The sequence below is a fragment of the Pochonia chlamydosporia genome, chromosome 6 (assembly GCF_001653235.2).
Source record: "Pochonia chlamydosporia 170 chromosome 6, whole genome shotgun sequence".
Classification (NCBI taxonomy): Eukaryota; Fungi; Ascomycota; class Sordariomycetes; order Hypocreales; family Clavicipitaceae; genus Pochonia; species Pochonia chlamydosporia.
In genome coordinates this window covers 2,291,782-2,312,437 of record NC_035795.1, presented here as the reverse complement: position 1 = coordinate 2,312,437, position 20,656 = coordinate 2,291,782, and the positions used below count along the sequence as shown (strand labels likewise).

The window sequence follows — 20,656 nt, the reverse complement described above, 5'->3', positions numbered from 1 at the left end:
GTATTTGAAACTCACAGCTAAATAATTCGTAGCTCAAGCATTACCATCGGAAAATGAAATGGAGCTAACAAGGTATGTGTAACGTAGACATGCCAGTTGTTTCGTCACCCATACATATTCTGTACCACCTTGAACTAATAGCAGTCGTACAAGATGAAAAGCCCAACTACCATCCATTGATTCACCAGTGGTCATTCCCATTTTCATCAGGCTCATTCGCTGTCAGGACAGCTTCATGACCAGCATATCTCGTTGACATCCTGAACGTGGGGCCAGACCCAGCCTGTTTGACTTGGCATATATATTGTGCGCATATCCTGAGCGAAAATGAGCAAGAAAATATATACGCCACCAGATTAAACCGTCTTGGCAATCCCTTTATATTCACAACTTCGCCGGGTGCCAATATGCCAGCCCTATCTCGCGAACACGGCCTCGAAAATTTTACAGCTCGTGTAGCAACACGGCCATTTTTGTTCTACAAGTCCAATCGGCTGGTTCGAGCAAAATCGACCTCTACTTTCAACAATGATGTCTAAATGGGCCGCCTACGGGCTGGTCTTGTTGGCCAACATACACCTCAGCACCGCTGACGGCACGGGAATGATAGGCCTAGGCAAGACAATGTACAATCCAACATGCGCATTTGCTTGCCGTGCAGTCATCGCATCCTGCCCATTACTTTGTACGACAAAGGAAAAGGGCGCCAAAACACCACCTGAATGCTACACGACTGACCAGGCTTTCCTGCGTACCTTGGCCTTGTGCATCAACTCCTACTGTAGCCAGTTTGACCATCCTTCGCTTGCCAAAATTGAGAGATACTGGGAGTCGCATCTAGCTTCTGGAACTGTTGCAAATTTCGCTTGGACGCCAGGTATGTCGTATGGTGAAGCTCTTCGCCAGGCTCGCATGGACGAGAAGAACAGCACGAGTCACAATGGGACAGCTTCAACTGGCGGTCATAAAAGGCAGTTACAGCGTCGACATGGTAGCAGTTCTGGCTCTGAAGATGAACAAATGGAGATGGACACAAACAGCACATTACCGACCATCAGGGCCAAGGCTCCTCTGAACGTTACAAGTGTGGTGAGAAAAGCAGACTGGCAAAAGAACTATAATGGTCTAAAAGGCTTTGAAGCCAACGAAACCGGACATGCGACATATACGTGAGTAAAGCTACAGCTACGTACTTTATGGTGCTAACATTCCTGATAGTCTTGTCGTCGCAGTGGTAGCGCTCCTCATGCCAGTCCTCTTATCCTTGCTACGCTTCGTCCCGGGACTTAATCGCAGCCGCACATGGTTATGGATCAACTCGATCCTCATAGAGCCTCCCGTGTTGGGAAAATCCCACCGTGAACCCGTCGCCAAATACATCGGAGGAGGTCTGATGCCCACCCGCGGACAGACACTCTATATCATCCTCATATCAGTGCTCAACATAGTCTTCCTGCTAGCCCCTTACACCGCACTCTTCCCACAGAGCGTATTCGCAACGATGAAAGACATGGAAATAAGCACCATCGGCAACAGGGCAGGCAACCTCGCCATGGGAAACTTGGTAGCCCTCTTCGTATTCTCGGCCCGCAACAACATCCTCCTCTGGCTGACCGACTGGCCATACGACACGTACGTCCTACTGCACAGGTGGCTCGGATACTGGACCATCTTCCACACCATCCTCCATTCCATCATGCTGTGGGTGTACTACGCCTTGGACGGGACGTACGCGGAGGAGGCAGCAAAGAAGTACTGGATCTGGGGAATAGTCGCGACAGTTTGCGCCACGGCGTTGTGGCCATGCTCCCTGCTTATTGTGCGACAAAAGGCATACGAAGTATTCTTGTGCACCCATCAGGTTTTGGTGGTGTTTTTCATCGTCGGGTATTACTATCATATTTGGGAATTGTACAAGTATAACTGGGGTTATGAGATTTGGGCATTCGTCGCTGTTACAGTGTGGATTCTCGAGCGTTTGGCAAGATTGTTGCGTGCTGGTATGACAGGTATGAAGAATGCGGTTGTTTCTCCTGTTGAAGACTCCGGTGGGGATTATCTCCGCGTTGAGATTGAGAACGTCTTTGCAGAGGGAGTCGCGTACCTTTATTTTCCGACTCTTTCGTGGCGGGTTTGGGAGAACCATCCATTCTCGATTGCGTCTTCGTTCTCGACGGTGTCAGATCCTGGGAACAGTTCAGATGAGGTGGGGGATGCGGAAAAGGCCGTCAAAGCAAGTATCATGGCTGGCGAGACTTGCCTGACTGCATCTGAGGCGAGAAATGTATCTGGCAGTGCAGCCAAAGTCAACATTGCGGTTCGAGTTCGATCAGGCATGACAGCTCGTCTCGCAGCCAGAGTTTCTGCGGCCAACGGCCCGATCCGAATCCCCGTTTTCCTCGAAGGATCGTATCACTCGTCGTCTGGGAATCAGCTCTCCCAGTGCACGAGGATACTCTGCATAGCAGGTGGCGTTGGTCTCAGCGGCGTCTTGCCCATTCTCCATAAACATGTGAATAGACCGGCCAGACTCTGTTGGGGCATCCGGAATCACAGCCTGGAAGCAGTGTTCAAAGACGAAATGAACCGTCTGCCCGCCACAGTAGACATAGAGACTCACATTGGCTCACGGATGGACGTTTCCTCCATCCTGACAGAAGAGCTGACCATGTCATGTGGACCTCAAGACCGGGGTCCGATCGGAGTTATCGTCTGTGGACCGCCAGGCATGGCTGACGATGTAAGAAACCACATCTGCAGTCTTGGTAAAACTTCAGCAACAAAAAGGGGTATTATTCTCATAGACGAAACATTTAGCTGGTAAATTAGTTAGAAAACATCTAAAATCACATCTTCAAACATAAATGCCATTGTTAGATCCGAAACAGTCGAAACCCTTTGTCTCACCCGATGTGCAAGGGTCGCGATGTGGGGCGCTTATCAATCTTATCAGATGACTTTTCGCCGAGCTGATGGCCAGAACTAAAAGGCGCATGTCCCCAGTGCATTTTCACCTTCGAAAGCGACGTTTGAAGCCGGCAGGACAGATGAGATGATTCCGACGGCTCGTCTGGCATCAGCGCTGTGCTGGTGCCTCCTCTGCTGGCTTGCGGCTGCCAAAGCGCCCAAGAACTATGCAGATCTTTGTCTTCAGTCGTGTCAGAATGCCTTGGCGCCGGTACGATTTGCGGACGACGATCTGTCTTCTTCAAAATCAGCGGAGGAGATATGTCGAAGCCGACGGGCCGTGACGTCCATGTACCTGTGCTTGGAGGCGTTTTGTGAGACCGGACTTAGAGCCGATGAGGTTGCCATCTTGAATGAGACGTGTGTTGGGTTAGGGGCGGGTGGACTGCCTCCCATTTCTGTTGTGTCGAACTATACGGCTGGGGATATCGAGAGACTGCGACATATTAAGCTTTACGAGACGTTTGGCCCTGGAGAGACGATGAATGAGGTTGTCGTGCCTGCGTTTGAACTTTATAAAGCGTGGTTTGATACACTGGTAAGGAGTTCATTTCACGGTGAAGAAGTCTTGCTAATGTGGATAGGATGCGGTTGAATATGTAAACCATCATCACTTCTTGTACGGCTTCGCCATGATTGCGTTTTGGGTTGTCGTGGTAGCCATCGGACTCGCAAACAGGATAATCCTCTTCTTCATCCGCCTCCTCAAGACATATCGTCTGTACAACAGCCATCCCTCTGAATCAATAACATGGATGAAGAAACGGCTCCTCATCCCAGCCACATTCGGCTACAAATCCGCAACAGAAGTATGGTGCGGAACCATTCCCCCGCGAATTCAAACATTAACAATCCTCGCATTTACCATCCTCAACATCATATACAGTATACACGGATACAAAATCACACCAGTCAATCTCTAGTACGTATTGCCGCTCCAACTAGCCAACCCAACTAACACGCACAGTTTCCCAACCCAAACGAAGCAATGGCTGCGTTATGTTTCCGATCGAACGGGTATTATTTCATTTGCCAACTTCCCCATCATATGGCTGTTTGGCATGCGTAACAACTTTGCCATTTGGCTTACGGGATGGGATTTCGGTACATATAACAACTTCCATCGGTGGGTGGCGCGGATTGCGACCCTACAAGCTGTCATCCACTCGGTTGGGTATACGGTGCTCATTCTAAAAGGTATGCCCCTCTCAAGCAATTTGACTAATTGCTGACTCTATGTAGAAGGAGGATGGACATATTTCGCTTGGTGGTGGACGCAAATGTTCTGGGTAGTAGGCGAAGTGGTACGTCCCTCGCGCAAGATGCTGAATCCTACTGACGATTTATAGGCCACGGTCCTCATGTGCGCATTAGTAGCCTGCTCAATCTACTGGCTGCGACGGCAAAAATACGAACTCTTCCTGATCCTACACATTGGCATGTCCATCGTAATTCTCGTCACCATGCTGGGGTACGTTTCTCGTCCAGTCTTTCACAAAATCATCACTAACCCACGCAGTCATGTATCCATCTTCGACGGCCAATACGACGGCCTCTTTTGGGTCCCCGTATTCATATGGCTATTCGACCGAGTCCTCCGCGTCATGCGCATGTTCTTCTTCAACCCAACTCTCAAACCGACCATCGCAACCGCCACGTACAACTCCTCCACCAACATCGTGCGCCTCGAAGTACCCTGTTGTTTCAACGCGTACAACGTCAGCCCAGGAACATACTACTACCTCTCTGTAATTGACGACCAGCGATTCTGGGAAAGCCACCCGTTCACCGTGGCGTCCGTTTTAGACGGGACCTCGCCGGTAAAAACGTTTGGCGAACAAGTCCCTCTTTTGGAGTCGGATGTCGTCGACGCAGAGGAACAAGATGTGGATAAAGCAAAGTCCAAGCTTTTGACATTTCTCATTAGACCATATGATAGCTTCACTGGCCGATTACGCAATCTGGCTGCGGGGGCATGGCCCGAGCCAGCGTCCATGCGGGTGCTCGTGGACGGACCCTATGGACATAGCCAACCACTCCATCTATTTGATCAGGTTGTGTTTGTGGTGGGAGGTAGTGGTGTTGTCGTGCCCATGTCGTACCTGGGCATGTTGACTGGGGGCAGCAGGTCTGTTCAGCTTCACTGGGCGGTACGAGAGCCAGAGTTTGCAGCGAGTGTTCTTTCGAATGACATGGGGGTTGCGGTTGGTGATTCAAGCTTTAGCATTGACTTGTACTTCTCGGCAGAGACGGAGAGGAACATTACCGCGGATATACCGTCTACAGTGTCGCGGCATTATAGACGGCCAAACGCAAGAGGGATTATTCTTGCGGCGGCAGAGAAAGCAGGCGAGCAGAGTGTCGCTGTCGTGGCTTGCGGTCCTGCAAAGATGGCAGATGATGCTAGACGGGCCGTGGTTGAGGCTTTGGATTTGTTTGGGTGTCAAATAGAGTATTTTGAGGAGAGTTTTAGATGGTAGCATTAGACATGATTTACGACAGCATATACAAGAATACACTCTACATTTACGCCAAGGTTTGTAAGAATAGTCGTGAATTTCGTCCTAAACAATGCAATGCTATGCTACTAAATCATTCCATTCCACCCGCTTCACCAAAGAAGCCGCCGGCGGACACACAAAACCATCATCCAACAGCCCTTCCACCCAATGTGAAATGTGAACTTCTATTCCTGCGCCGCCTCCTCGGCCTTCTTAGCCGCCAGACCGCCCAGCTTCTCTGCCGCGGCACCCAACGACCTCGGGTCAGCGCCCTGGATCATTGCCTGTCCATTGACAGCAACTTGCTTGCCGTCCTTGAAGAACAAAAACGTTGGCATGGCGGTGATGCGGTAGATCTGCGCTAGCTCCTGCACCTTGTCTACATTGACCTTGGCAAAGGCCAGGTAGCCCGGTTTGCTGTGCTTGGAGGCTAGGTTCTCAAAGACGGGGGCGATGGTCTTGCAAGGAGGACACCAGTCGGCGAAGAAGTCGACGGCGACGTAGGTTGTTGAGGAGAGGAGCGTTTGGAGTTCCTCGGTGGAGTTTATGTATTGAGCTGCGTGAGCCATTTTTGGTTTTGTACCGGGGTTGGTTGGTGTTTTGCTTGTAGTTGGCGTTTACGGGTATTTGTGTCCGCGGTTGTGTGCGTATGCGTAAATGTGCCTGTAGGTGATAATGCTTCGTTGTTTGATGAGGCAACAAAGCCAAAGTTGAAGATGCCGTTTGTTTAAGTACGACGAGGACCGTTGCTAAAATGAGGGAAGCTTCTGGCGTGCTTCGAGGTGGGGCTTTGGTAATCGGAAATTAGCCAATCCTTAGAAATGCAAGATTCCACACACCGGGCACTTTTTGGATGCGGCCATCTCCATTCGGCAGCCACGGCGACTTTTCATCTCATTTGTCACCCGCCACCATGCCAGTCTGTCTGCCTGTCATCTTTTCTGAGACGCCTTTGATGTCATCTTTTGAGCGGGAATTGGCCGGATTTGTCGCCCGTGCTTATTTATAGACAGACCAACATTTACACAGCCGATGGCTTATTTTTACACTGTTCAACAGAGAAAGGGACCTGCATCCCAGTCGACACATTTCCAGATTTGGAATCCTCCATACTGTAGATTGGCCAAGATTCCATAACCCCTGGCTGTGTGTCTGGCTGTAGTACAAGACGGGGCACACGAGAGCAGGCTGACGCAAATACTTGTTGAACCAAGCGGCAAAGGTACCTACTCAGCCTCTCCTGAAGGCTGCAAAAACTGCCACGCACTGAGCGCATGGATCTTTGCGACCTGGGCGAGCTCATCTGTTGCAATGTACTCATCCGGACCGCCCATATTGTAAGGTGTCAACCCTACAACCACAGTCGGGATGCCCTTTTGTCTAAATAACCTTGAATCTGACGCACCTACTCTCATATTGGGCATCGCCTGTGGGCTAACCACGAACCTGGCCGCTTCCAAAGAATACCTCACAATATCCTCCGACGGTGATGTCCACGATGGTTCGTACTGCCTTGTGACTTTGAACGACACGCCCTCTAGAGGATCCAGTGCGCTGTGGAGTTGCTCAATGACCTCATCCGTGCTTATGCCCATCGGAAGCCGAATGTCAGCGGCCGCGTGAGCTTCATCGGGAACAAGGTTTGGCGACGTTCCTCCACTGATGGTGCCGATATTCACCGTCAACCGTTGCAAAGTATCCTGCTCCCCAATGCCGCCCAGTGGCTCCGACACGCCTTTTGCCGCGGCTATAACTTCGTCTACTTCCTTTGGGGCATTCGGTGGTAGCTTTTCTAAGCCTTTCAGCAGTTGCAGTGCCACAAGTAGTCTCTCAATGCCATTGACCCCCTTGTGTACGTGCGCACCATGTGCAGGAACACCTGATGCGCTTATTTCGACCCAGATCAAGCCCTTCTCGCCAACTCTAACAACAAGTGGACTTCCTGCGTCGGGACAGATCATGGCGTCACACTTGACAGCATCGACATTGTCGAGTAGAAATCCAGAGCCGAGAGTGCCCATCGTTTCTTCGTCTCCAGCCAAGGCGATGACAATCTCTCCAGCCCATGAGTCTTTGTGTGCCTCTAGAGCACGGCACGCAATAATCGCGGCCGCAATGCCACCCTTCATGTCTGAGGAGCCTCTGCCATAGAGTCGTTTGCCATCGTCGGACAGTGTTCCGCTTAGAGGCCCATGTGTCCATTTTGACTCGTCGCCGAATGGATATGTATCTAGATGGCCATTGAAAACCAGTCGCTTTCCTGGACCGCCGTTGCCCTGGATGACGGCAACCACGTTGACAATGCCTGGAGCAGTCTCATGTGTGGTGACGATGGCGGAGGGAATCGCCTGGTGTATCAGTCCGACCGCTGCTTGGGCTGCCTTTGACACGTCGCCTGGAGGATTGGGGGAGCCAGCCTGAACTAGCAATTGTGTAGCTTGCACAAGATCTTTTTGGTCATTATCGATTTGTGCGAGCAAACTGGTCCTGGTTGCTTCTGCCATGGTTTTGTGTGATGTCGGGAAGCCAGTGTTCCTGCATGATGAGGGGAACAAGTCTGACAGGTGGTGCATCTCTGGTGCAACTGACCGTTTCGTTGGGGCGCCACTGCTGCGAAGAGTCCACACGCAGGGCAATTAGATGATCACAGCTACTCAGCAGCCATGGGTCAACTGGTAGTGGCAGCCAGGTGCCAGCACTCTGTAAGCTGCCTGGCTCCTTCCTCAACACCATGCAACACCTGCACTTGCACCCTCCAAAGGCCATGTCACCTTTCTCTCACATCTTTCTCACTGCCTACTCACCGAAAATTAGGCAAACTGAAAAGGTTTGATGACAGTTACTTTTTCTTACTATCATATCGCATGCAAAGGAGAAAACCATGGAAATATTTCGTTGCTCGTCTTGGTTGCTGGCCACCTTGATCTTAAACAATGCCCTTCACAACGTGCGACTGGTCTTACTCAGAAACGTTTACATCAAACCATCACTTCGCATTTTCTTACCCTGGTTACGAAACTCAAGATATTTATATATATATACGGTTTTGCGATAGTGTCCCCAAGCAAAACTCACGTGTAAGGTCTCAATAACTCTCACCGCGATCAATGTTGTGGTTCATTGAACAAGCCGACATCTCTCACATTCTGCGATCCTCCTTTAACGTTCTGCTTCCCGAAACAAAGCTCTCCCCGAGCCCTCTAATTGGGAGAAAATAGGAAGAGAAGCGATGTCCGTGGTAAGACTCTCAAAGCGAAAGGCAACAACATCGACCAGGGGAATGGAGGATTGTCACCCCAGTCCGAAAAAGCCAAAAGTTGGAGAACCAAATCTCAGTCCTTCACAAGATTCACCAGGAAATATCGCTGATGTTCCCAGTATGTGATCAAAACAAAAGCAGGTGTCGAGGTAGTCATTTGAGCAGTCGCTAATACATGAGCACCGCAGATTGTGTGGGCGGTCAAGCTCCTCGTATGAAGCACACGAAGCCGACTTCCTTGCAGCCCGGCAGAAATAGCAAAAAGAGCGACAGCGTAGCGAGTGGCTCTTCCACCAAACACAGTCCACCTTATCTGCCTGAACTTTTCCCAAGGGGCGAACTAGACGACAATCTTCTGCATTGGTTGCACAAGGCTAGTGAATTCTTCGATTTTGATCCCAGGGCCGATCCACGCATTGTCCAACTAAGCTTTCTGACCCTAAGAGTTCCAATACCGGCCTACTCACTGGCGAGAATTTACGCTGTGATATCAACTAAAGCTCACCATGAGAACGTATCGGCGGCCTCCCCCTATCGACTTTCTCTGGCAGAGCAAATTGCTCTTGGCGTTATCCTCTGGACGTTCCGTGAGGCCTCATTCGGAAAATTTCCACCTCGTTGTGGGCTTGCCAGGGAGACATGTCGCTTCCACTGCTCATGCCTTGGATTCCGTTGTCATTGTCAGGTTCCATACAAGCTAGGTATCTTCATACAGAATATAGAGAGGGCACCATGCGTCCTGTTGTGCAACGATGACCACTCAACGCGAGACGCAGAGTCTCTACTTCAAGGGCTTCTTGCCGACCCCAGTACCAGAAGAGAGCACGGTTATTCTATCCTTGCAACATTGGATAGTACAGCTGCATTGTCGAATGTACGAATGCCGGCTTCTTTTGAGGGACAACAAGTTACAATTGACCGTTTTCTTATAAGTCCTCCCCGCAAGGGCGTCCTAGATATGTTGCACGCTCATGATGACTGGGTTTCCGGCAGCTCAGACATAGTATCTTTGCATTTTCCCAGTATAGAGGCGCTTCATGACCCTGATGGAGGTTTTGAAAACGTCAAGTTTGTTTTTGCTGAGATGTTCCTTATAGTTAATTTGGAGAAATTCGAAAATGCCATCACATTTGGACAAACGGTTGCAACAATGTTTGATACAGAGCCAGCACTCAACCAGGGTCGCAAAATCCGACATGTGCGGGTATCTGGGACATTGCGAGCCCTTGTTTTGTGTCTGGTCGGAATTCCAGCACATGAGAATGATGAGATATCTCGGATTATTGAAGAGGTCTCAGACGCATATCTGCCCTACTATAACTTTCAATTTGTATAGCTTGCTCTCATGGCAAGGGCGAACTCACTATAGTATGCGCGACTCGTTGGCTTAGCTCACTGGACGTAGCAACTCAAACTCAGAAAACACAAAGAGAATTAAGGTCAAAGGCATTGTGGGGTGCAACGGGTAAAAGGTCAAGGTGCATTCTACCAATCTCAACATATCAAGAATCATTTGAGCTAATATTCGCTACCTAGTCACAAAGCGAACGAGGTGAAATACTCGCACAAGAAATGCGAGTAACCGCATGCTCTAACCGTGCCAAAGCCCATCTTCCCCAGATGACGATGGCCCGATGCGGCCCGGCCCGCGTGTCTAGAGTCTTTCTTGTTTTGTCCTGGTTGCGGAAGCATCATATGCTTTTGGGGCACACCTCTCTTTATCTTTTAAGCTTACTGGAGGAATAATGGCATAAGGTTATTAGGATGACAAGGATTTATAAGGAAGCTCTGAGTTTCCGGTAGGATGCTACATCGGCATAACCGCTGAAATCCGGGGAATACGGAGGGATGGGCGGCAAACTAGGGGAGACAGAACGCTGAAGTGCTGAACTACTGCAGTTGTTGGCAGGCTTTGTTCTCTCAGCCTGTAATCGAGAAACGGGGCGGTTGAAGTTGTTTTACAGTATATAACAGGGACAAGCGTCCAGCACTCTTGCTTCAGGGACGTATCTTCAAATTTACAGACGCACTTACAATGGGCTTACTCTTCAGATACACCATACTCTTGGGCACACTGCTCCAGGTAGTGTCGGCTGCGCATGTCACCCAAAACCTCTGGAGCTTATACTACACCATCAAGCAAACAGGCTACTGTAGAAATACGCTGAAAGGTGGATTCGCGACCATAGAAGGTCAAGGTCCCGGTAAGTTTTAACCCTCTACCGATGAGAAGCTCCAAACTCACTTCTTTTGCAGACTACGTCTATTGTGGCGATCACCTCAAAAGCGAAGGCATAGTGTACATCCAAGGTGTCAATGGTAATCTGGCAGCCCTAGGCCCCAGCTGCGCGGGAGACACATACCGTTATAACGACGACTTCGACTCATACTGCGATTCATCTCTCGACAATCCCGTGAATCCCACGACCTTTCAGCCCATTATACAAAGCTACAACGTAGGCGTTAGCGACTTCAACCCATATGTGACATCATTTGTTACATTTGGAAATGTAGAGAGCAAGAATCCCGGTTTCATTAGCTTCGATCCCCGTAAGTACGGCATAGAACCCATGTCCATTATTGCTGTTGTATGCAACAACAGGATGGTAAGTTGCTGTGTTTCTTCTGCGGTGATACCCTCCGTGCACGCGGCGGAACATTAATTGCTAACCGAACGATGATCACAGTTCTACGGCATCTGGGGGAACATGAACAAGGATGATGGCCCACCGCTAGTTGGGGAAGCGTCTGGTTCAATCGCCAAACTTTGCTTTGGCTCCTACTTTGACTATTACTACTCGAGCAATCATACCGACATCCTCTACATTGCGTTTACCGGCAAGGATGCAGTTGTTGGACCTCATGGAGCCAAGTGGAATGCTACCACCATTCGAGAGTTTCAGGACTCAATCGAGGCTCAGGGAAATCGGTTGATTGAGAAGCGCATCAAGTGTTGGAGTCCGGTGTATTGCCAATTGTCCAAGGTGCCGGCGCACTAAACATTGACTTTTGTGCTTATTTATAACCCTGTAAATAGCAACTTCCGGCATACGAGCCACCTCCATCGCTCTCTCGTCCTTCATCCCTACATGAACACTGATTTGAACCTCGGAAATTAGATGTTCTCCTGCAGGTAAATTGCCCAGAACCCGGCAGCCATGCAACGCCGAGCGCAGGCTTTTGCGCAGATTCGGCAGCATCCCTTCCTGGATAATCGTGTATGTGGAAAAGCCGAGACTGGTCGGCAATTTTTCGCATTGCACAACGTTATCGAACGTTGTCTCGCTCAGCTGTGCGACTCTCCGGCATTGGCGGCCGCGAGTTCCTACCTGGAAGTAGAATAGCCCGAACTTGGCACACGGCATACGGAATACGGGATGATATCATGCGGGGACAGTTGGAGTTGACAGAGGGGTCGGTGAGACACTATTTGGCAAAGTAGATTAGCAATGGGTCGAAACATACAGGGAGCTGGGTTCAGAATACGAGATCTACAGCTTCTAATGAAGTCAGTGACTGTGCATTTCCTCGTATACGAGAGTGAAGCTGAGATGAGACCTGAAGAATGCATGCATGCTTGAGCCGAGCGACGCATAGTTGCTTGACGATGGTAAGATTGAGTTGCAGTCGGAGCAACTACTGTAGTTGACTTTGCTGGGCACTCAAGTTCATCATCATATAAGAGCACGCATCTCGACTCTCTCACTCTTTTTATTTCCTCAGCTACATTTAATCATAATAACTACATCTAAACGAATCGATCACTTTTCTTGTGTCGGAACAAACACATCTCAAAATGAAGGTCTCCGTCGTCGCATTCGCCGCCCTCCTGGGCTTCACCTCTGCTCAGAAGGCTTCCGTTATCAACAGATGCACCTCTACTATTTACGTGCAGTCCTTCCCGTATGATGGAAGTGCGCCTGGTCCTCTCACCACTCTTCCAGCTGGAAAGTCCTTTTCCGAGTCGTTTAGACGCTCTGGTTCGGTACGTGCGATCCAACTCTCAACACTGGTTGCATAAGTGGCTATTCAACGGATCAAGTTAGATTCTTTGGTGCTAATGAAGCCGCAGACTATCAAGATTGCCAAGACCAAGACGCTTGACAAGCCTTTGTTCTTTGGGTACTCTTTCTCTTCAAACCCCGACTACGCTTATTGTGAGTTTCTATGGCTATATGTCTTCTTCCTGAGCGCCTGTTAACATTTTTTTCACAGATGAGTTTAGCACTGAATGGGGCAACCCGTTTGCTGGAAACCACAACATTCTGAGCCCGGGCGCGGGCTGCGAGCTCTTTGACTGCAAGGCGAACGACGCAAATTGCTATAGCACGCCGGCGCACAAGAAGGTTTATGGGTGCCCTCAGCCCGTTGACCTGACTGCTGAGCTTTGCAAGTAGTACAATTTAGTGGTCGTGGGGTTGGTTGAGCTCAGGGTGCGTAATGGTGCTCATGTGAAGGTGTCGATTTGCAGGGGTAGCTTACTCACAATACTTGGTACTTATATATTTTACATCTCATTCTATGCTTGTTTCATCTAATCTCTACGACGAATGTTGTCGGTGGTTCAACGGCCCCAATTTTGAGAGATGTTGCGTTGCATCGACAATCAGCTCAGTTGCTAGTTGTTTCCTCACCCTCAACCATAGGCGGATGGCAGATCCTCACGCGGGGTCTCAGCAACTTGATTGCATTTGCAAGACAATATCTTTGCTTGTCGAGTTTCATCGCGGCGACAAGGAAGCATATTGTGGAGGCTCATTGAAGCCACCGAGGACATCCTGTCAACCACAGCTCCAGACATGATGTGAATTATGCATACTCTTAACTTGACAACTCTCTTGGATGAAAGCGAGTGCCAAGTAAGCTCAAGATTAAAAAACTAGTCCCCAGTTGAGACAACCAATCTCTTCAAAGGAACAGCCACATGCGATCTCATGGGCCAACTCACACGGCATATCAACGACGACTTCTGCTATCAATTTTATTACCAACCAGAAAAAGAATCCCGTCAATGCACAAGCCATGTCGCAATGCGAATAATCCCAATTAGTGACCGACAATTCGCCCCCATAATTACTGATCGAGAGTCAACCACCAAGGATATTATCCACACCAGGACAATTTCCCACAAATAAACGTTCCCTACCCATCACTAGCATCATTCTCGAATAACAAATCAACCGGGCACACCGTCCCAATCACACCCCCAAACTCCACAGAAAACGGTATAACCCTCACTGCCGGGGAGTCAAGGCCACTAACACCACCAGTAAGCGCCATCTCCAGCACTAATCCCCAATGTGACCTCCTTACCCGATGAAGGATCGCAGCCAAGTCGATAGGGTGGTTTCGAGTTGCCGCAAATGCCATCTCACTCAATGCATTTCACCACACGTTGCCGGCCGAACAACCCTGAAAGAGAAGTACACACCGAATGGCTTGCAGGACATGGCGATGGCTGCCCGCCACACAATTCCCACACGTTCCTCGCGCCGGCCCGATTCGTTGCTCTATTTCCTATTATGGTAGGTTGGCGATGAGACGGAAGAAAGTATTTAATGCGTGGGATTCCGTAGTTGTGGGAGTCTGTGAGGCGTGGGCTATCCAACGAGTTGACTTTACGATGCGGAACCTTGTTAAGATTCTGGCTGTCGCGTGTCTGGCGGCCACGGCTTCGGCTGTGACGCCTATTTCTGATGCCGACATGACGCAGTTGCTTAATGAAGGGGGTGTTAGTCTGGCGATGAAGGCACAGCCCATGTTCTTCTTTGGCCAGGCGTTAAACCACCCTCCCTGCATACCAACCTTTGCGACCGTGGACGGCAAGCAGGTTGCTTCGTCGAAACTCTGCGACTGGCCTGACGTTGGCTGTAATTGTCGAAATCCCGGCGTTGGCATCGGCAATCCGAGCCCTTCGTTTCCCATCTACTATAGCTACCAGAAGTGTTCTGATACTTCTGTCAGAGTCGCGTATAATTTGTTTTATACAAAGGATGGCAATAACCCGAATAAGGTGTTTGGGCATCCATAGTAAGTTATAGAGTTGATCTTGGGGAGATGTGCAATTGGTATGCTGACTTGACAGTGACTGGGAGCGCGTGATTGTTGTCTTCACAAAGGCCACTGACGGCCAATGGAGACCGGACCAGCTGTTCTTATCTCAACATAGCGGGTATGGCCGATTGCAGTGGGCAAAGATTCAGAATACTATTAATGCGGAGGATGCTACGAAGCCGCGTGGCGGTGATGACGGCCGACAATACCTAGACCATCCCAAGGTGAGTGAGCTCCTCAAGCGCAGCATCTTACATGAGCTAATACCTCGTAGGTGTATGTCGAATGGAGCAAGCATGCCCATCGCGACACACGCAACACGGTAGGTTTACTCTGGTGTAAGTCGACTCGTCCTAACGATATCGCAGGGTTGGAACGACGCCCTGTCTCAACTCACCGACAATGCCTTCAGATCCAACGACTGGTGGTATTTTCCAAAACGGGGTAAGAATTCTTTTATTTGTACTCTGTCGAGAATGTTTGCTCATGTTGCGCAGACGACTATATCCGAGCGGATCGATCGACCGACGTTGGACGGCTTCTGGGCAGTCTCAACTGGGGAGATGCGTCGTCTAACCCGCCTTCAGTGCATGACGGTCTTTGCACTGCTTAATGGATTGTATATATTTGACCGTAGTATATTGAATACTTTAGTATATATCTGGTTGTCTCAAGCTTGTCTTATCTTGGTGTGCATCCTAGTTCAAGCCTCACTAGATACATGTATTGACAGTGATATATCCGATCTAATTCTCAAGGGAACTTTCTACGAGTTCTTCAGATTGGCTTAGAAGTAGCAACTAAGAGACGTTTCATCCCAGCAACTTCCTTTCGAGCCCGCATCCCATGGTCCCTTTCTAGACAATCCCTTCAGATCACAAAGACTTGACACACGATTCACACAACACCGAAACAAGTTCGGCAACCTCAAACATTCATTCTACAATGAGACAACCAGCACAAACCCCCATCATCATGTAGCAGTCCTTCATCCCCCTCACAGCTAAGCCAGCACTACTTACACCCGCCCTGTCCAAGCCTCGACTTCCGCCCAATCGGCGTAATAATCGAATAACTCTGCGTGCTTCCCATCTCCTGCACCCCATTCGACAACAACAACGGCGTCATCCTCCCATCATCCGAAAAGAACAGTTGCGGCCGCTCCCTCCTCGAAAAGTTAATCGAAGTCCCGTCCGTGAAATTTGCCCAAGCACTATACGCAAGCGTATCATTATTAAACGTCCACGGTCCTTCGTACATCCTCGCAAAGGCATGCCGACCAACTTGTCTTACACCAGGAGTACCGCCGTTGCCATCCCGCATCGAATGCACCAACATATGATAATTCCCCCGTCTGTCCTGCCAAAGAAATGGGTCCTCGCAGAATGCATTGAAAATGGGCTTCGTGCCGATTTTCTTATACGGACCTTCGTAGCCGGCCTTGGATACAGAAATACCAATCATTTCCGTCTTGTCTGCCGCTTTGCCACGGTAGGCAAGAATCATAGTAGGATCTCTGGAGCTTGAATGTAACGGCCAGGCAGATGGATTGGTGACCACCCAGTCCCATGCTGTTGAGTCGTTGCTCTTCTTCAACACATAGCCCTTGAAGTCCCAGGACCGGAGATCCCTGCTTGACATGACGGAGATTCCTAGGCCGCCGGGGTTATCCGGGCACTGGAGGCCGCCGACGGAATCGCAGCCCGGGAGTATGGCCTGCGGACATCCGATATGGTAGAGCAGATACTTCTTGTCGAATGGGCTCCAGACCACGGTTGGGTTGTGGCTGAAGGTGCTTACGACTTCCACGGGGTTCGTGTAAGGACCTTCTGGGCCGGTTCGCGATTCTGCGCGCATGATTCTGCTGTAGGGGATCCATTTCAGCAGACCGCAGTGGTGTTCCATGGACGTATAGAAGAGGTGGTAGAGTTTCTTGTCGTGGGGATCTTGGACAATGTGTGAACCCCAGGTTGATTCCCCCTCGGCTGTGTGGTTGTAGCCGGCTTGTCTTGAGGCTGGGTATAAGTCGAGGGCGCCGCAGTCGCTGGATGTCCAACCAACGTCGCATTTGCATTTACCGTGGGAGCAGATGCCATTGAGGTTGCAATCATCGTCGGTTGAGCATTTGGGCGAGGAGCCTGATACGAGGCTTGCAAGGAGGAGGGCCGCACTTGCGAGTCTTGGCCAAAACATGGTGATTGATGAACACAGATGGACTTGAGAAATGCTCTCTGGATCGATAATAGATTCAATGGAAGTCGCCAATCTATATATTAGAAGTCTGGACCTTCAGACACTTGGAAGAGTTGAAGCAGCTCGAATATTCGTGGAAATCGCATGGTCTGTCAATGTTTAATTTTCCACCAATGCGTTTTGCTGCTGGAAAGCCTGTCACTTGGATCAATAACCGACATTTTAATGGCGTTTTTCAATCCAATGCAACCTGGTGTACGTCCAGTCTTCTGGATACTCTTGTCAAATGAACCCTGGATTGCGGGGATATCGGGACTGGGGAATGTGGGGGAATGATCGTCATCCTGGCATGCCATAAACTCCGACGGCTCAAGCGTGGTGAGTCGCGTCGGTTATATATGAATTGGACAAAGAGATACTTCATCTTGTTAACGATAGAGCAAGAATCAACTACTTGTCGTCTTTTGGTGGAAAAACGTCTTCCCCGTCGCATAACATTCAGCCACAAGTTGTGACGGTTGCCCGAGTTTCCAGTTCCGGGGACAACTTTGGACTTGCGGGTTAAGCCTGAAGTGTTTACCAATTCGAAACTTGCTTTGATGCAGGTAACTTTAGTTGTTCGTTGAAGCGGCCCTTGATCTAGCCTTGTCTCTTCAACTACGAACTTCTTGTTTGTGTCCCAAGTTGAGTATGCGTAATTACACGTTGACTCTCTCACAGCTGAGTGAAATACGCCGCCTTCAGTCATGAATTCATTTCCTTCTTAGAGATGACTGCAAAGACAGTCGCTAACGATGCTCATATACACAAGTTCCAACATGCACAAACTGTCCGCTCTTGAAAAAACACTGGCTAGATTGGGTTATGCCTCTTTGACCTCTACCACATCGCCATCCCGGTTCACCAAAAGCTCCTTCTTTGAGATAGATGCCTTGACAGGGTTCTTTGCAGCAAATATATGATCCAACTCCTCGAGCTGTCGACATGTTAGTGCCTAGTGAAAGTCAAACGTCAGAATATGACGTACCGTTCTACCCTTTGTTTCAGGCAGAGTAAAGTAAATGATGACAACCGAAATCGCATCCCAAACTGTAAAGATGATGTACGTCTTCCACCCAATGTTCTTCATAGAGACAGACCAGGCATACTGGTTGAGCAAACCAGCAAGATTGACTAAACCGCGTTAGCAAAAACGTTGAACCAAAATGAATCAAATCATACAAAGACCAGGTGGAATACATACCCGCAAGATTAGACATGGCCATACCCTTGGCTCTCATCTCAAAACTCAAAACCTCCACAATATACAACCCTTGCAACGGCGTGATACCAATCGAAAACGCAGCGCCAAACAAGAAAATCATCGCCAAAGCAGCCTTACTAGCCGCCCCATTCGTATAAACATCCGAACCGCTCGCATCTTTGCCCACATACGACGCCGAAAACTGCGACGTCGCAATCGTCATGCCCAACCACACAACCGTGCACGCAGAAAACGCAAAAAGCAGCAACGGCCGTCTCCCAACCCTGTCCACCAGCAACGCACCGCAAATAGCGCACACAAATTGCACGCAATTATTGATGAGGGTAATGTTCGCCTGGGCCAGGTACGACGTATACCCGGCGGAGTCGAGTACAGAGCCCAGAAAGTACGACAGGACAGCATTGCCGGCGAGCTGCGAAAACGACGACACAATCAGGTTGCAGCCGAGACGGTAAAAGTTTCCCTTTTTGACGAGGACGCGGTAGTCCCACCAGCGCTTGTCGGCGCCGTCCATGTCGAGGAATTGTTCGTACTCGCGGAGTTGGAGGTGCACCCAGGCGGAGTTCTCGTTGCCGTTGCCGTGGTATTTGATGAGCATGGCTTTGGCTTTTTCCTTTTTGTTGTGGACGTATAGCCATCGGGGGGATTCGGGAAGGAGGAAGGAGAAGATGAGGACCAGGGAAGGGAAGAGTATCTGTGGTGGTTAGTAGGTGATGAGGCGAGAGGAGTCAAGGTGTGCAAACCTGAAGCCAAGTGATGAGACGCCATGAGTAGTCGCCTCCGACGTTTGCGGCGCCGCGAGCCGCTCCTGATGAGAGGATAGAGCCTGAGAACCAGAGAGTGTTGTACATTGCTTGTGGTTGTTAGGAATCTGCGAGTTTGTCCGGGAGAGGGTATTTACTTACCGCCGACGACACCTCGATAAGCGGGATGGTTCACTTCAACTACATACATGGGACCGCCAGTCGCTACTAGAGATACACCGAATCCAAGAAGGAAGCGACCTCCCATGAATTGACCAGCAGCATTACTAGTACCTTGGATAATTGTGCCTGCTACAGTCAGCAATGCGCGTCAGAGTGGAAACGTCACACAAGCATACATACCCACGATGATGAGAGCCGCGCCGCTAGCCATGCCAGCCCTGCGGCCAAAGGAGTCGCAAACCGGCCCCAGGAACGGAATGGCTACAATGTTGCCAATCTGGTACATGGACGAGACGATGCCAGCCCAGATGCCGCTATTGGAGCCATTGTACTTGTCGATGAACCACGGGTTCTGAAGCAGGTTGTTAATGAGGGAGCCGTCATAGCCATTGGTAGTACTGTTGAAGAAGGCCACCAAGGAGAAGAGATAGATCATAATCTGGCCTCTCGTCCAAGGAGACGGCGGTTCCTTTAGCATCGCCTCGTTGAAGGCTTCATCGCCAGTGACCACTCTGGTCTCCACGTGCTTCTGTGTGAGAGATTAGCAGAGGCATCCTAGCAGAGATTTTGTGTCGCGACAGATGACAGACCTCGTCGCGTTCATCGTGAACGTTATCCACATGGTCAATCTTTTCCGCCATGGCTGCTGCCAGCGTTATCTTTGTGGTGGACGGAGATGGAATCGGTTTGAACAGCTGGGATCTGCAGCGCGACCAACCGGCGATTTAATAGGAGAATATCTGCCGGATCGACAAGGATGTTCACCAGGAACCCAATGCCAACGGAGCTTGTGACTATCGAACAGCCCAAGAGATTGAGCAACGAGCGATATCAATCAGCGACAACCGACGACATGAAGCTGATTCTGGAGAAGAGTCAAGTCGGCAGAGTCGTGCCTTATTATATGGGGCTCTACATCCGAGCCGAAGAAGAAAAGAGTTCCAGGTTCTTTACCCCAGGTTTAACTTTGGGATCAGCGCTAGTGCCAGGTCTGTGTTTTGTCGAAGTCCAGTCCAGCGCAAGCTCAGGCCCGTCAATTTGGTGGGGCGAGGAGAGGGAAGATGGACATGGAGATATATGATGCCGCGTGAATGGGGTCTGGTGAGAGGAGAAGCAGTCAGAATGCAACGTGAGTTGTCTGCTTGAGATCCGCAGGTGAGAGATGATTGGTATCGTTTCCGTCTGGGCCAGTTGAACCCTGTGCGATATTGTGCATCCCAGTTCATTTTACCTGTTGCCGAGGTGGTATGTGTGAATGGGCTCATGCTCATGCAAGCAAAGGTTGGTGGAACATTGAACGTGTGCGGACGTAATGCCAACGAATAAACGCTCAAACCCTGCGCAATTGGAGCTTCACAGCCTGAAATGATGTTGGCCAGTGAAGTAGGTGATGAGATTTGTTCACTGGATGATGGCCTGCCTTTACCTGCGCTCAAGAGGATGACTTGTGTGTCTGGAAGCACACATGCCATGTCCAACATCCTTGACATGC

General features: G+C 49.9%; 8 protein-coding genes across 8 annotated transcripts; 4 read left to right on the top strand and 4 right to left on the bottom strand.

Annotated features, from left to right (window-relative positions):
- Positions 1-531: 531 nt before the first annotated feature.
- VFPPC_08868 (ferric-chelate reductase) lies at positions 532-5,447 on the top strand (the record flags this gene model as incomplete). The annotated part of the gene is made up of 8 exons (XM_018287499.1): positions 532-1,169; positions 1,219-2,740; positions 2,990-3,505; positions 3,552-3,889; positions 3,935-4,164; positions 4,210-4,271; positions 4,317-4,438; positions 4,487-5,447. The coding sequence occupies 8 exons, from the start codon at positions 532-534 to the stop codon at positions 5,445-5,447; spliced, it is 4,389 nt and encodes a 1,462-aa protein (XP_018140529.1).
- A 206-nt stretch (positions 5,448-5,653) lies between these two features.
- On the bottom strand, positions 5,654-6,037 carry VFPPC_08869 (thioredoxin-like protein; the record flags this gene model as incomplete). Its single annotated transcript, XM_018287500.1, has 1 exon — positions 5,654-6,037. The coding sequence occupies one exon, from the start codon at positions 6,035-6,037 to the stop codon at positions 5,654-5,656; it is 384 nt and encodes a 127-aa protein (XP_018140530.1).
- A 657-nt stretch (positions 6,038-6,694) lies between these two features.
- VFPPC_08870 (peptidase protein) lies at positions 6,695-7,972 on the bottom strand (the record flags this gene model as incomplete). The annotated part of the gene is made up of 1 exon (XM_018287501.1): positions 6,695-7,972. The coding sequence occupies one exon, from the start codon at positions 7,970-7,972 to the stop codon at positions 6,695-6,697; it is 1,278 nt and encodes a 425-aa protein (XP_018140531.1).
- A 2,790-nt stretch (positions 7,973-10,762) lies between these two features.
- VFPPC_16404 (fungal chitosanase) lies at positions 10,763-11,726 on the top strand (the record flags this gene model as incomplete). The annotated part of the gene is made up of 3 exons (XM_018294157.1): positions 10,763-10,931; positions 10,984-11,333; positions 11,415-11,726. The coding sequence occupies 3 exons, from the start codon at positions 10,763-10,765 to the stop codon at positions 11,724-11,726; spliced, it is 831 nt and encodes a 276-aa protein (XP_018140532.1).
- Positions 11,727-12,523: 797 nt separating this feature from the next.
- On the top strand, positions 12,524-13,124 carry VFPPC_08874 (allergen; the record flags this gene model as incomplete). Its single annotated transcript, XM_018287502.1, has 3 exons — positions 12,524-12,712; positions 12,800-12,884; positions 12,943-13,124. The coding sequence occupies 3 exons, from the start codon at positions 12,524-12,526 to the stop codon at positions 13,122-13,124; spliced, it is 456 nt and encodes a 151-aa protein (XP_018140533.1).
- A 1,139-nt stretch (positions 13,125-14,263) lies between these two features.
- On the top strand, positions 14,264-15,394 carry VFPPC_08876 (hypothetical protein; the record flags this gene model as incomplete). Its single annotated transcript, XM_018287503.1, has 5 exons — positions 14,264-14,757; positions 14,813-15,005; positions 15,056-15,103; positions 15,150-15,225; positions 15,279-15,394. 5 exons carry the CDS (start codon positions 14,264-14,266, stop codon positions 15,392-15,394), a joined length of 927 nt encoding a protein of 308 aa, XP_018140534.1.
- A 401-nt stretch (positions 15,395-15,795) lies between these two features.
- Positions 15,796-16,974, bottom strand: VFPPC_08877 (glycosyl hydrolases family 43 domain-containing protein; the record flags this gene model as incomplete). The annotated part of the gene is made up of 1 exon (XM_018287504.2): positions 15,796-16,974. One exon carries the CDS (start codon positions 16,972-16,974, stop codon positions 15,796-15,798), a length of 1,179 nt encoding a protein of 392 aa, XP_018140535.2.
- An 862-nt stretch (positions 16,975-17,836) lies between these two features.
- VFPPC_08878 (sugar transporter (hexose transporter)) lies at positions 17,837-19,805 on the bottom strand (the record flags this gene model as incomplete). Its single annotated transcript, XM_018287505.1, has 7 exons — positions 17,837-17,950; positions 18,002-18,147; positions 18,218-18,932; positions 18,982-19,091; positions 19,144-19,290; positions 19,345-19,693; positions 19,755-19,805. 7 exons carry the CDS (start codon positions 19,803-19,805, stop codon positions 17,837-17,839), a joined length of 1,632 nt encoding a protein of 543 aa, XP_018140536.1.
- Between the last annotated feature and the right edge of the window lie 851 nt (positions 19,806-20,656).